General features: G+C 38.9%; 1 protein-coding gene across 1 annotated transcript in view; it reads left to right on the top strand.

The window, feature by feature from the left end:
• ddb1 (damage-specific DNA binding protein 1) overlaps positions 1–12,833 on the top strand; it is a 131,263-nt gene that overhangs the window by 97,603 nt on the left and 20,827 nt on the right. Inside the window, 2 exon segments of the mRNA XM_055154472.1 lie at positions 3,186–3,277; positions 3,279–3,293. Coding sequence (XP_055010447.1) covers positions 3,186–3,277; positions 3,279–3,293 — 107 coding nt within the window.

Raw genomic sequence — 12,833 nt, 5'->3', positions numbered from 1 at the left:
ACACTAAGTACTGGTATCAGATCGGATACTAAAAAAATAGTATCAGAACAATACTAGTCTTACCTTTTCTTTAATTTTAAGCATCTTTCAGCATCCCATATTTGCCATTTCAAATATTTGTTGTAAGTCTATTCAGGTAAATTGATTAGAATTGGTCCTCTATGCAATCTGCAACTAAATTTTGAAAGTTTCTATCTGTACTGGACAAGAAACTGACAACGATCGATCAATCTGTATTTTTTGGCCATTAGAATCAAAATATGGGAATTTTTGGAATTGAAGCAGGAGCAGGAGTAGTCCATGTGTTGAATTGGCACTACCACTTAAAATGATGTAAAACTAAACCAAGTCATAATTAGAAAAACATGAAAACTGTTGTATAATAGTGTAGTATTTTGTGTTGTGTTTTGGGGGTTTATCGTTCATTTTGGAACACTTGTGTACGATCCAAGAGTCTGAAACTACTAGTATATAATAGTATCATTTGGCTTTATACTTCTCTAACACGGCTCATTGTACACAGTGTTGAGTCGGCCTCGGCTTGAATGTACACAATACAGAAAAGTGATGTGATGTTATGGTGATGTTAGTAGTCATAAAATTCAGGTAGAATGATCCGTATTGGTCCTTTATGTAGTCCGGCAGTGCTTATCCACTAACTGCTGCTCCAAAATTTGAATTTGGCAACGAAACTGACAACATTCGGTCAGATCAACCTCTAGTTTTTGGCTGTTAGAATCAAAATATGGGATTTTTGGAACTTTGGAGTTGAAATCAGACTGGAGGGAGCCATGTGTTGAATTAGCACTGCCGCTTAACCGTTGTAAAACTGTAATAAATACTTACCACAGGTACCATCCCACTAAATGAAGTAATAAATAGAAAATCATGAAAACCTGTCATAGTAGTAGAGATGTCTCATTTGGCATTTACCTCTCCAACATGGGTCATTGAGCTGCAGAGTGTTGAGTCAGCCTTGGCTTAGATGTACAAAATGAAGAAAACTGACATGATGGTGATGAGAGTAGAGAGGTATAATAATCGGGTAAATGATCAGAATTAGTCCTCTAAGCAGTTCGGCAGTGCTTATCCACCATCTGCTCCAAAATTTTCTGCATTGGCCAGGGAACTGACAACATTCGATCAACCTCTAGTTTTTGGTTATTAGAATCAAAATATGGGGATTTTTGGAACTTGGGAATTGAATTCAGACTGGAGGGAGCCATGTGTTGAATTGGCTGTGTCACTCGCTATCCCACCAAACCAAGTAATAATTAGGAAAACATGAAAACCTGTCATATACACTTTAAGTATTTTGTTTTGTGTTTTGGGGTTTTATTCTGCATTTTTGAACACTTGTGTACTACCCAGAGTCTGAAACTATATAATGGTCTCATTTGGCTTTACTCTCTAACTTGGATCATTGAACTGCAGTGAAGAGTTGGGTGAGATTCATTTTCTAACATTAAAAAAAACCCCGCATTAGACGGCATTAGTGCTGTCTATTGTATATTGTGACAGTAAATAATGTTGGAGGTTTGACTGAACCAAAACTCTCCATCTGTCATGGCTACACAGAAAACGTACATACAGATGGCCAAGCTAACCTCGCTTTAAATACAAAGATAAAATACACTGTTTGAAGCCCTGTTTGATGTTGTGCCAGATGTGCAGCACAGACATGCATTTTTCAGTCACAGACAACAAATTGCACATCTACAGTATCAATGATTTTTATCTGTGCAACTAATATACCTGATACAAATTTGTACGTTTAAGAACTAAACTAAAGAGCGAACCACACATGGATTTAAACATAACCCAAATTGGGACTTGAAGGAGAAAAGCGTTGTATTTTCAACTATGGGCCTCTAATGTCAGAGAATACACACCTTTTCATTAAATCAAATACAGCGTGGGCCTGTGGCTGGGCTCTGACTGCATGATCGCATTATAACAAAACAAAAAATGATTGAGATAATGTTTTATCAATCACCCACTGTTGCTGACGCATGGACATACAACATAACTGAAGGAAGAAAACATTACACTTCTGCATATTTGGGCAGTTTATAAAGTTGGTTCACTCATTTCTCTGTGCATTTGGGCAGTTTTTGAAGCTTTTTCACTCACCCGTGTGTCCAACTCTGCTTCTGTCCTTCACGGACATGAAGAAAATAACATCCAAAGCGAGTACGTATCCATAATGTACAAGTTCATAAAGTCAGGCAGAAGGAGCCGCGCACTCTTCCAGTGTCATGATGAGTTCAGGCACTTTCCGTAACCTTTTTTACAGACTACATTGAAGGTGACACATATTATTGTCATATCGCCTAACTCTACTGCAGCATTGAGTCAGCCTTGGCTTGGATGCACAGAAAATGGAAAACTGACATGCTGTTATAGTGTTAGTAGTCATAATATTCAGGTAAAATGATTAGAATTAGTCCTCTCTGCAGTTGGCAGTGCTTGTCCAGCATCTGCTGCTCCAAATTTTTAAAATGAAAAAAATCATATCTGCATTGTCCAACATTCAACCAACCTGTACTTTTTGGTCATTAGAATCAAAATATGTGGATTTTTGGAACTTGGGAGTTATACTCAGACTAGAGGAAGCCATGTGTTGAATTGGCACTGCCATTTACTACCCTACCAATCCAAGTAATCATTGGGAAAACATATACACCTGTCGTATGAACATTTATTGTGTTTTGGCATTTTATTGTGCATTTTATAACACTTGTGTACAGCCCAGAGTCTTAGACTATGTAATAGTCTAATTTGGCTTTAAACTTCCCTAACTTGGATCATTGTACACAATGTTGAGTCAGCTTTGACTTGGATGCACAAAATAAGGAAAAATAAACACGATGATGATGTTAGTACTCATAATATTGGGGTAAAATGATTACAATAGGTCCATTATGCAGTCCGGCTGCTCTTAGCCACCATCTGCTGCTCCAAATTTTGAAAATATGTATCTGCATTGGCCAGAGAACTGACAGCAACATTCCATCAACCTCTAGTTTTTGGCCATTAAAATCAAAATATGGGTATTTTTGGAGCTTAACATTTGGAATTGAAATCTGACTGGAGAAAGCCATGTGTTGAGTTGGCTGTGAGATACAGTGAATGCAGTAAATGTGCTTCTCTAAATGTCTGGCGTCTTTATTGTTTGCTCACAGATTGCACGCGACTTCAACCCCAACTGGATGAGCGCCGTGGAAATCCTGGACGACGACAACTTCCTGGGAGCAGAGAATGCCTTCAACCTGTTTGTGCCAGAAGGACAGGTGAGGGGCCGGGGGTAGGGGCCCGGAACAAGGGGAGGGGCTGGGTAGAGGGTGAGGGAAGTATTAGAGTAGAAATTAGTTTCATACACACTTTAATCACAGTCAAATCAAAATTGCAATTTGAGTGGATGCAATTATGAAATCACAAAGACTGAAATTTCTGAAGTCCCATATGTTTATGAATAACAGAATAACTAATGAAAGAATAACAGATGTCGGCGCAAACTGGATGCTGGTGGTAATGTACTGTCAAACTAGAACACCGTATCAACAATGTCTCATGTACTCTTCTGATATACACACAGTCCTTCAGTATGTCCTTCCATATGATAAACTACAGAGGTTATTTACAGTAAATTCCCGACTATAAGCCGCTACTTTTTTCTCACATTTTTGAACCCTGCAGGTAATAAAACGATTCAGCTAATATATGGACGGATTCTTTGTTTGGCACATTTTCCATTCATATATACGCTCTATGGTTTGGTAACACAGCGGATACACACAGCCTGAGTGCAGAAAACGCTGCTGTCTGTGCAGTTACACATGGATCTATGGTTAATATCACTAGCTACACTAGCTAGTGATATTGTCAGTGCACTCAAATAGTTTATCACCATGTGCTAAAATAAGTTACGATGCTAAATGAACATTAGTGAGGTCTTACCCGTATGTGTAAATGACGAGAAGAAACATCTCAAACTTCAGTAGGTGGTCATCCACTCATATCTGATTGATAGAACTCGCCCCACCCCCAACAGGACTTCGGGTCTTGCAGGAGTTATGCGGCGTAGAGCACGGGAAGAGACGGGGGTGATGCACCGAGGAAGATGCCAGTTTGATTGTGTTTTGAACGGTTATTTTGCGCTTTATACACACACCCTCCTCATGGAAAACACACGAAGAAATGCCAATGATGCAGCTTTTAAGTTAATGGCGATTGATATCACTGTGGAAGAAGGAAATCGAGCTGCTGCCCGTGAGCTTGACATCAGTGAGTTTATGGTGAGATTTTGGTGACGGCAGTGTGACTCAACGCAAAAAGACGACAAAAGCTTTCAGACGCGATAAAACCAGACAGCCTGAACTTGATAATGTTCTTGAAGACGTGGACACCTCTGGCTTATATTCAGGTGCGGCCCATATATGTACAGTTTTAAAATTGTGTTAAAATTTTGTTGATGAGGCTTATATTCAGGTGTGCTCAATAGTCTGGAAAATACGGTAAACTCTTCATTTGGCAATCGTTCAAGTCGATACGGTTTTTCCAACTGCTACAAAAGCCAGTTGGAAGCATACTGTAGACTGTATGAAGAAGTTGACTAGGAGTCTGTGAAGTAACCCATAGCGCTTGGTTCCAGTCAAATGAAGTTCACCGAGGTTGCAGTTATGGGGAAAATTAGGAGCCGAGTTCCATATTAAGATTAGGAATCGATTTATGGACAACATAGTGAAATATAAACTCCAAGAACATGCAGAGCGACCATTTTAAGACCAAAATGCAGAGTCTGAAAGCAGCCGTTACGGAGAGGAGGTGGAGGAGGACAGTTTTTCAATACAAAGTGAACTGGAGCCGAAGTCAGTGGAGCCGGAAGTGCGCCCATGCTCACTTTTTATTTAGAACGCGGCGCCTATCAAGTCAGCTATGTTCATTTTTATATGTATAGTCTATGGTTGGAAATAAATCTAAAAGACCTCTCTGAGCTTCATAACCACCACAACATTAAAACACCCGTCCCCAGTTGAGACTTCTTTTCCCCAGCATCCAAATCGGTGTTTGTGGAAACTTTGATTGTTAAAAACTTTCAATGCTAGTGCTAACTGTGGAAACATCTTGTGTGACTAAAATTTTATATGCCTAAAAAAAATGCCCCCGGTGTGAAATTAGTCAGCCACCAAATTCTGGAGGTTCATGAACTTTGATGAGTTTCCGGCGTATGGAGACTCAGACAGTGATAACCTGTGTTTGTGTCCTCATTATACAGCAGCCATAAGCATCCCAGACGGTGGTGCTGTTTTTAAACCATAAGGATGATCACTAAAAACAAAATAGGTTCTATCTCATCCTGCCGCTCAGAGAACAGCTTCAGTCACAAAATTAATACCGTGGGAGCAAACAAAGTGTATGAGAATAGATTTTAATTATTCAACTGATTTACCGTTCATGTGTTAAAGGTGCACTGTGTAACTTCACCTGCTTGCTTCACTGGAGGTGCTACTTCTATGATTGGAATGTCCCACAGTATGACATTAAACTTTATCTTCCATTAATTAAATTGCAGTTGTTTTAATTGCTAAAACTAGTTTGCTAAACATGTATTCCTATTTTGAGTGAACCTCTTCTCCACACATCTGATGTGTAATTTTGTATGGTGGTGTCACTGGCTTGTTTCCATGGAGATAGGTTGTGAAACATTCATGGAAACACAAATAACCTTCGTGCAGAGTTCATTCTCATGATACACGCTGGACTTGTTTCTTTTATTAAGTTGTTGAGTTGTTGTAGATCAATATATAAGTTCTTCTTCAGAACTGAAGAAGCAGCTTGGATGAGCTGTGAAATGTATTCGACCAAATAAACTTTTGTCCAGTCGACAAATTGAACTTCTCCTTTTGCCATGGATTCTACCATGGATGACTGAGGGATTTTACACACTCTCATAAAGTGGTAAATTTAAAGTGCACTATCTCATCCACATTATACATAAAACTGGTCCTCTGTGCTATTAATCCAATTTGAGGCGTTATTTAAAAGTAAAAGGCGAGAGTAGTTCACGTGTGTCTGTTTACATCCGCACAGCACTCGGATTGAGGTGAAACTGCAGATTCACAGTAGTGACTCTACTTCCTGTGTATTTTATCACCAATCTTTTATGCTTTACAAATCATGTATCTGACATTTTGCACCACATTTCACAAATAATAATAAAACAGTTTTGACCTGCGTCTTAACTACAAGTGCAGAGCTCTGATCTTTCTTGCAGAGCAGGAAACAGCTGACACGCTGATGTGTCCGAGTTCGACCCAAGCCCAAACATAATGCTCTAATCCACAGGCATTATAACTATATAGCATAAAGCATATCAAGTCTTCTGTAAAGTTGCATCTTTTCTCCATGGATATGTTATTGCTTTGTCTGGAATGTTTCACAGTATGGTATTAAACCTTTCTATCTTCATGGAGACCAAACCAGACCAAGTTACAGGACTGATCTGTGGAGAGTTTTTCTAGGTATTTCTTAGCTTTAAAACTGCCTGTAATTGAATAAATGTAAGGTAGAGTTGTTAAATGTCATACTGCTGAACATTCCAGGTAGAGCAATGACATATCCATAGAAACAAACATGCAACAGGATACACAACCAAAAAGTTACATAGTGCAGCTTAAGAATATAAGACTCTGCCAAGTGTCTGTACAAGTCTTTATTTGCAGTGAGCAGCTCCAGTGATCCAGGCGCTCTTAAGTCATCGCCTGTATGACAAGTGCACAGTGAGCCGGAGAAGACAGATGTGGCGTGGGCCGAGGAGTGTTGTGAGAACGCCTCCCTCCATTATGAGAGCCATACGTCAGGCCGGAGCGCTTTGCTGACGACCTTTACCTCCACGTCTCTTCGCTCTGCTCCTCTTTTTATCATGAGCTCTCTATCACACCATGACCTTTCGCCGCATCGTCCCCTGTGTTTTCTCCGGCCTCATCGATCGCTATTGTCCCACTCAAGGCTGTTCCACTAACAACACACTCTGTACTGACGCAGTTGTCCATTTTTTCCCTTACTGAATTGCAGTTTTTCAGGCAATCACAGTACATATATGTTTGACTGTAGGACTATTGACATTTACCGTTTCCAAAGTGTTGCACATATAGAGATAATGTTGAAGGTGCCCTCTGTAACTTTCCTGTAGTGGGTCCGTCACCTGCTTGTTTCGATGGAAATGTCATTGCTCTCCACAGTATGACATTAAACAGGTGGTTTTGTTGCTCAAAAATACCTAGAAAAACAGGCATTCTGCCTGTGAACAATGTTGCCACTCCACAGATCTGACCTGTAATTTGGTCTGGTTTGGTCTCCGTGAAGATGGAAAGGTTTACAACAATACTAACAAAGATTTCACATCTCCATGGAGAATAAAAAAAAAAGAAAAAATAGATGAATCAATCAATTTTGTTATAGTTGACTAATCATTTTATTGAGATAATAAAGACTGATATGAGACAACAGAAAACAGCAGAAAGGAGATGTTTAAAAGTATTCAAGGGCTCGTATTACTCTGTTTTCTGATCTATGTTATTATAATGTGTTTAATTTCATTCATACATGTTTAACACACAAACTTTGCTTATTTAGGCTCTAGTTGTTCTCTCAAACAGAAACCACACTTTCTCCTTGTGATGTGCTAATACAGGAAATTCTCCACTGTGTTATTCTGTGTCAATCAAATGGAGGAGGCTTTTCATGAGGCTAATTCTGACCAATCAGATGGGTTTCCTACATGTTAAAAAGTTAAATCGACTCACTTAGGATCGATTGCTTGTGACCATAGACTGTATATATAAATTAACATAACTAATGCACTAGCCACCACATTCCAAATAAGATGTTCTCATGATGCCTCTTCCGGCTCCTTCTGACCCTAGGTCCCAGTGACTTACTTTAAAATATTGTGGCCCCTCTCTCTGTAGCTGCTGCTGTGAGCCTCATTATTTTGTACTTAAAATTTCCCATTAACCCGCTCTACATGAACCTGGTTTTGTTAAACTAGTTTGTCAATTAAAAAAATCCTATTCATAATACTGAGTCTGGTTCCAAATTCACCCCTGTAGCCGCTAGGATCACGAGTTTCATTTGAGTGGAGCTGAACACTATGGGTGACATTTTATTATTATTTTTTTTTAGGGTTGTAGACACATTGGAAATGCATAGTTTTAAAAAAATCATCAACAAAAATTCAGAATGAAAATAATCACACATAAAAATTTAAAAACTAAATTCAATGCCATTTAAAATTTTAAATCTGATGATACAAAAGATCTTCCATACAAAGCTGTTCCACTTCTCCACCACTCATACGGGAACATTATTACTAACTAAACAAGCACAGAAATCCAATGTGTTTGAAACTCTGCGGAGTCTAAACTACAGGGTGAGCAGGTTCGTCCATTATTGCAGCCCACGGCTAATTGGTTGTATGCAAAGGACTTTTACAGCTAATTACACCATTCGCAATTTGCTAATTGTGAGTCATTTCAGTTTTTATACAATTTTGTGTAATATTTCAAGACCTACAAAGGCCCAAATACAGTCCTTAAAGGTGCATTATGTAACTTTTATGAGGGGGCATCCATCATGTGCTTGTCTTAAACCAAACTGACTGTAAGAAAATCCAGCACAATGACACATTAAAATGGTTGCTTCAGTTCTGCTGCTTCACTCAAACAGTAACACTGGTTATGTTCATATGCACACCAAAATCTGATTATAATTTGAATTCCTGACCTGTAAGATTATTTAAAGATCCAATATTATACAGAATTGACTATTATGAGATTTAAGACCTTTTATAATGCGGTTACCTCAGCAAAAACATCTGAAGTTGTGTTTTGTTTATTATTCTGTCTACACCTCCAAAGCTCGAAATGCTCTGTTCCACCTTGAAAACATGAAAATGTCATATGCACAGATGCACTAAAGGGACACTCCATTCCACCGTGTGATGTCATGTACTGTATTTTCCGGGCCACTGGGCGCGCTCTTAAGCCTCCTACCCCATCAAAAAACAACTGCGCACCCCACACTCAAGAGCGCCCTATACACGAATCCACTCGGGTGTCCCAGCACGACTTCAGTAAACTACAAAGCCACACCAACCGCAGAACACACAAACACGCACGGAGCAGACAGCGACCGCACAGCGAAAAATACCCACAGCCACACTCATCACTCCACGCCAACGAGGAACGGAACAGAGGAACGAACCGAAACAGCGAGTCCAATCTGCCACTTCTAGACACAACTGAACAACTGAGTCCCAGACAACGCCCTCCCTACACGCCACAACTGAACGAAGCCGAGAGTCACCGTGAACGCGCCAAAGTCCAACTGAACCATCTAACTGTCGTGCTTCGTTTAAAGTCCGGTGTGGTTTATTTGTGAAAAGTGTTGTGAAAGTTTGAAAATAAACCATTCAATGACGTGCATCTTATAATCCAGAGCGCCCTATAGTGCAGAAAATACAGTAATAATACAGATTGCACTCCACTGTGTTTTTAACTCCATTACCCCTTCACTAGAATCATTTGGATGACTTAAAATCTGGAATTGCCAACCTCTACTGAACAAAAAGTAAAAAGTAGCTGTTAAATTAAAAACTACCACTTCATTACATCACAAGGTGGAACAGAGCATTTTGAGCTTTGGAGATATAGACAGACTAATAATAAAGGATTTACTCAAACTTGTGTGGATGAAACGAAACACAACTCCAGGTCTGTTTTTGAGGAGGTTACAGTATTATAACATGACTTAAAGCTCACAACTGTCAATTTTGTGTAATAAGGGCTCATTAAATAACATGCAAACCACAAAATCTGATATGAGTAATCAGAGAGAGACCAGGATTATGGAGAAATCTGATTATTTTGCTGTTTACATGTCACTTTAATAATGTTATGACTCCAGAAATCGCATTATTATCAGCTCCAGAAGCCTCTGTTTGGCTGGAGGAGGGAGAGAGAGACAAAGAGACAGAGACACGCACAGACGGAGAGAGAGAGAATAACGTTTAGTCTTTAATGCGTGGCCTTTCCTCTTTGAAATACGACAAGTATGATTGCACTAAAGGCTCATGGGGGATTTTAAAGTGTTAGCTGCATGAAATGGAGCAAAGAATCATGGTCTTTTTACGACATGACTCATTTTCCATCTAAGCTTACAGTGAGATTTCTGAAAATACACAATATTAAGCCACATATCACTTTGTAGCCAGCCCTGTAGTATGATCAGTTTTACAGTATTGATGGTTTTCAGATTCTAGATTGTGATCATGTCATTAGGGCTGCAACTAGCAATTATTTTCTTATCAATTAATCTAATGACTAGGGATACTAGGGTAAAAAATAACCGAAATACAGTACGTGATATTGTATCGTCAAAGTTCTTACAATAACATCATGGACCCTCACAATATATCGACGCCTCTTTGCTTATTTCAAGAGTTATAGTGCAGCAATACTTAAAAAAAAAAGACAGAGAACTACATAGACCATGATCCTTTGCTCCATTTCAGCGTAGACTACAAGAAGAAATAACAGTTCTAAGCGCTTTTAAGTTTTTAGTTCTTTGGATTAAGTCTTTTCTAGACATTTAAGAGGAAAAAGTAACATATTAACAGCTTTGTTCGCCTCCACAAAATATCGTAATATCGTACCGTGAGATGTATATCGTGAAAATATCGTACCGAGAGATTTGGATATTGTTACATCTCTAATCGTGAGCCTCCCCACCATATCGGGAGCTTTCCCACGATATCACAATAAATATCGTACCGTGAGGTTCATACTGTGACGATATCGTATTGCGAGACTTGGATATCATTACACACCACCTAACGACTAATTTTCGATCCTAATTTTCTATAAAGGTTGTTGTTTTGATTAGTTAGATTGATAAAAAGTGTATTTTATCTTATAGAAACATTGCTGATTATTAGGGCTGTAACAATAACCAAAACATCATGATATCGTATCGTCAAGAGTCTCACAATAATATCATGGGCCATAACAATATATCGAATCACAAGTTTTTTTGCTTAAATTCATTGTTATGGTGCAGCAATAGCTAAAAAAAAACCCAGAGGGAACAACATAGATCATGATCTTTTGCTCTATTTTGGTGCAAACTACATGAAGAAATAACAGTTCTAAGCAGTTTCAAATCTTACTTCCTTGAATTAAATATTCTACTTAAAAAAAAAAAGTAGAATATTCACAATTTTGTTAGCCTCCACAAAATATTGCAATAAATATCGTACCGTGAGATGTACAGCGTGAGATTTGGATATCATTACATCCCTACTGATTATGTTACTGTGTCGTGCAAGACAGTTATAGGGTTCAACACAAGGACATAAAATATCGCTTAAGGCTCTAATACACAGGCGGAAAATTATGGTCAGCCCCACATGGTCAGAGCAATGGGTGTTTAAAGAACAGCTGACAGTGTTAACAGTCTGTAGTGCGCCCGTACAGCCATCGACATAATCAACAATGTCAACCAAGAAAATACATCTACGAACTGAATCGTTGCAGCTCTAGATGTCATACTCTCTGCATTTTTTCCTATTGATTACTTTGTACTTTGCCATGAACAGTATGGTGACCTAGATCTTCATTTTTCATTTTCCATTTTGGCTCTAGTTTTGTCATAATACTCTACACTTTAAAATCTATTTTATACTCTTATTTCGATACTGAGGATTAGACATGTTTTTATTTTACTCACATTATGGAGTATATTGTGAATGTGACTTTTTTAGGATTGATACCTGTTCTATTTAGTTTCAAAACTACTGTAGTCTTGGCATCGATTAGCATCTGATTTTCAATACTTCTGACAACCTTAGTTAAGTAGGTCCATTTAAATATGCCAGGCAGCTCTCAAGGTAGCTTAAAACGTGTGGGGAAAGACAAAGAAACGTTTGGCACTCCTCTTAAATTCCAAAGCGGTCCCTTCTGCGCTCAGAGCTTATGGATGCAGGGGCCGTCGCTGTGATGCGTCTTCTGGAGTCGTCCCATCACTTTAGTGTCTGATGTCTCATTTCCTCACTTTTTAATCCTGAGCAGGCACACGGTTCATACACAACACATGAATCATTTATCGGCGGCGGCTCATCTTTAAACTTTCAAAACATTTTCGGCTCAAATGTGCACTGCGTCACTTTTCGGTTGGGGGTCCGTCACCTGCTTGTTTCTCTGGATATGTCATTGCTCTGCTTAGAATGTTCCGCAGTATGACATTAAACTGATCTACTTAACATTTATTCAATTAGAAGTGGTTTTATAGCTCAAAAATACCTTAGAAAAACAGGCATTCTGACTGTGAGCGGGGTTGGCTCTCCACAGATCTGACCTGTAACTTGGTCTGGTTTGGTCTCCCTGAAGATGGAAAGGTTTAATGTCAAACTGTGAAACATTCCAGACAAAGCAACAACATCTCCTTGGAGAAAAGTTACACAATGCACCTTTTAAGCATTATTTTGTGTACTGTGTAGTCAAACCTGGAGATATCCTGGCATGTGAAGAAGACAAAACACAACTCCAGGTCAGTTTGTGGTGAAGAACATTATAACATAGATCAGAAAATGGCGTACCGTATTTTTCGGACTATAAGTCACACTTTTTTTCATGCTTCGGGTGGTCCTCTGACTTATACTCTGATGCAACTTAGATATTAAAATTTTCAGACTGACATCCGCAAGAGGGCACTCTAGGCTTGTGTGTCAGTATCTAGTACTACTATTACTCGTGTACCACCGTCACTTCGCA

The sequence above is a fragment of the Boleophthalmus pectinirostris genome, unplaced genomic scaffold (assembly GCF_026225935.1).
Source record: "Boleophthalmus pectinirostris isolate CB_2022bp ecotype Guang Dong unplaced genomic scaffold, ASM2622593v1 HiC_scaffold_19, whole genome shotgun sequence".
Taxonomy (NCBI): Eukaryota; Metazoa; Chordata; class Actinopteri; order Gobiiformes; family Gobiidae; genus Boleophthalmus; species Boleophthalmus pectinirostris.
Note: the sequence above shows the minus strand (reverse complement) of the source record. Positions and strands in the feature narration are given on the sequence as shown.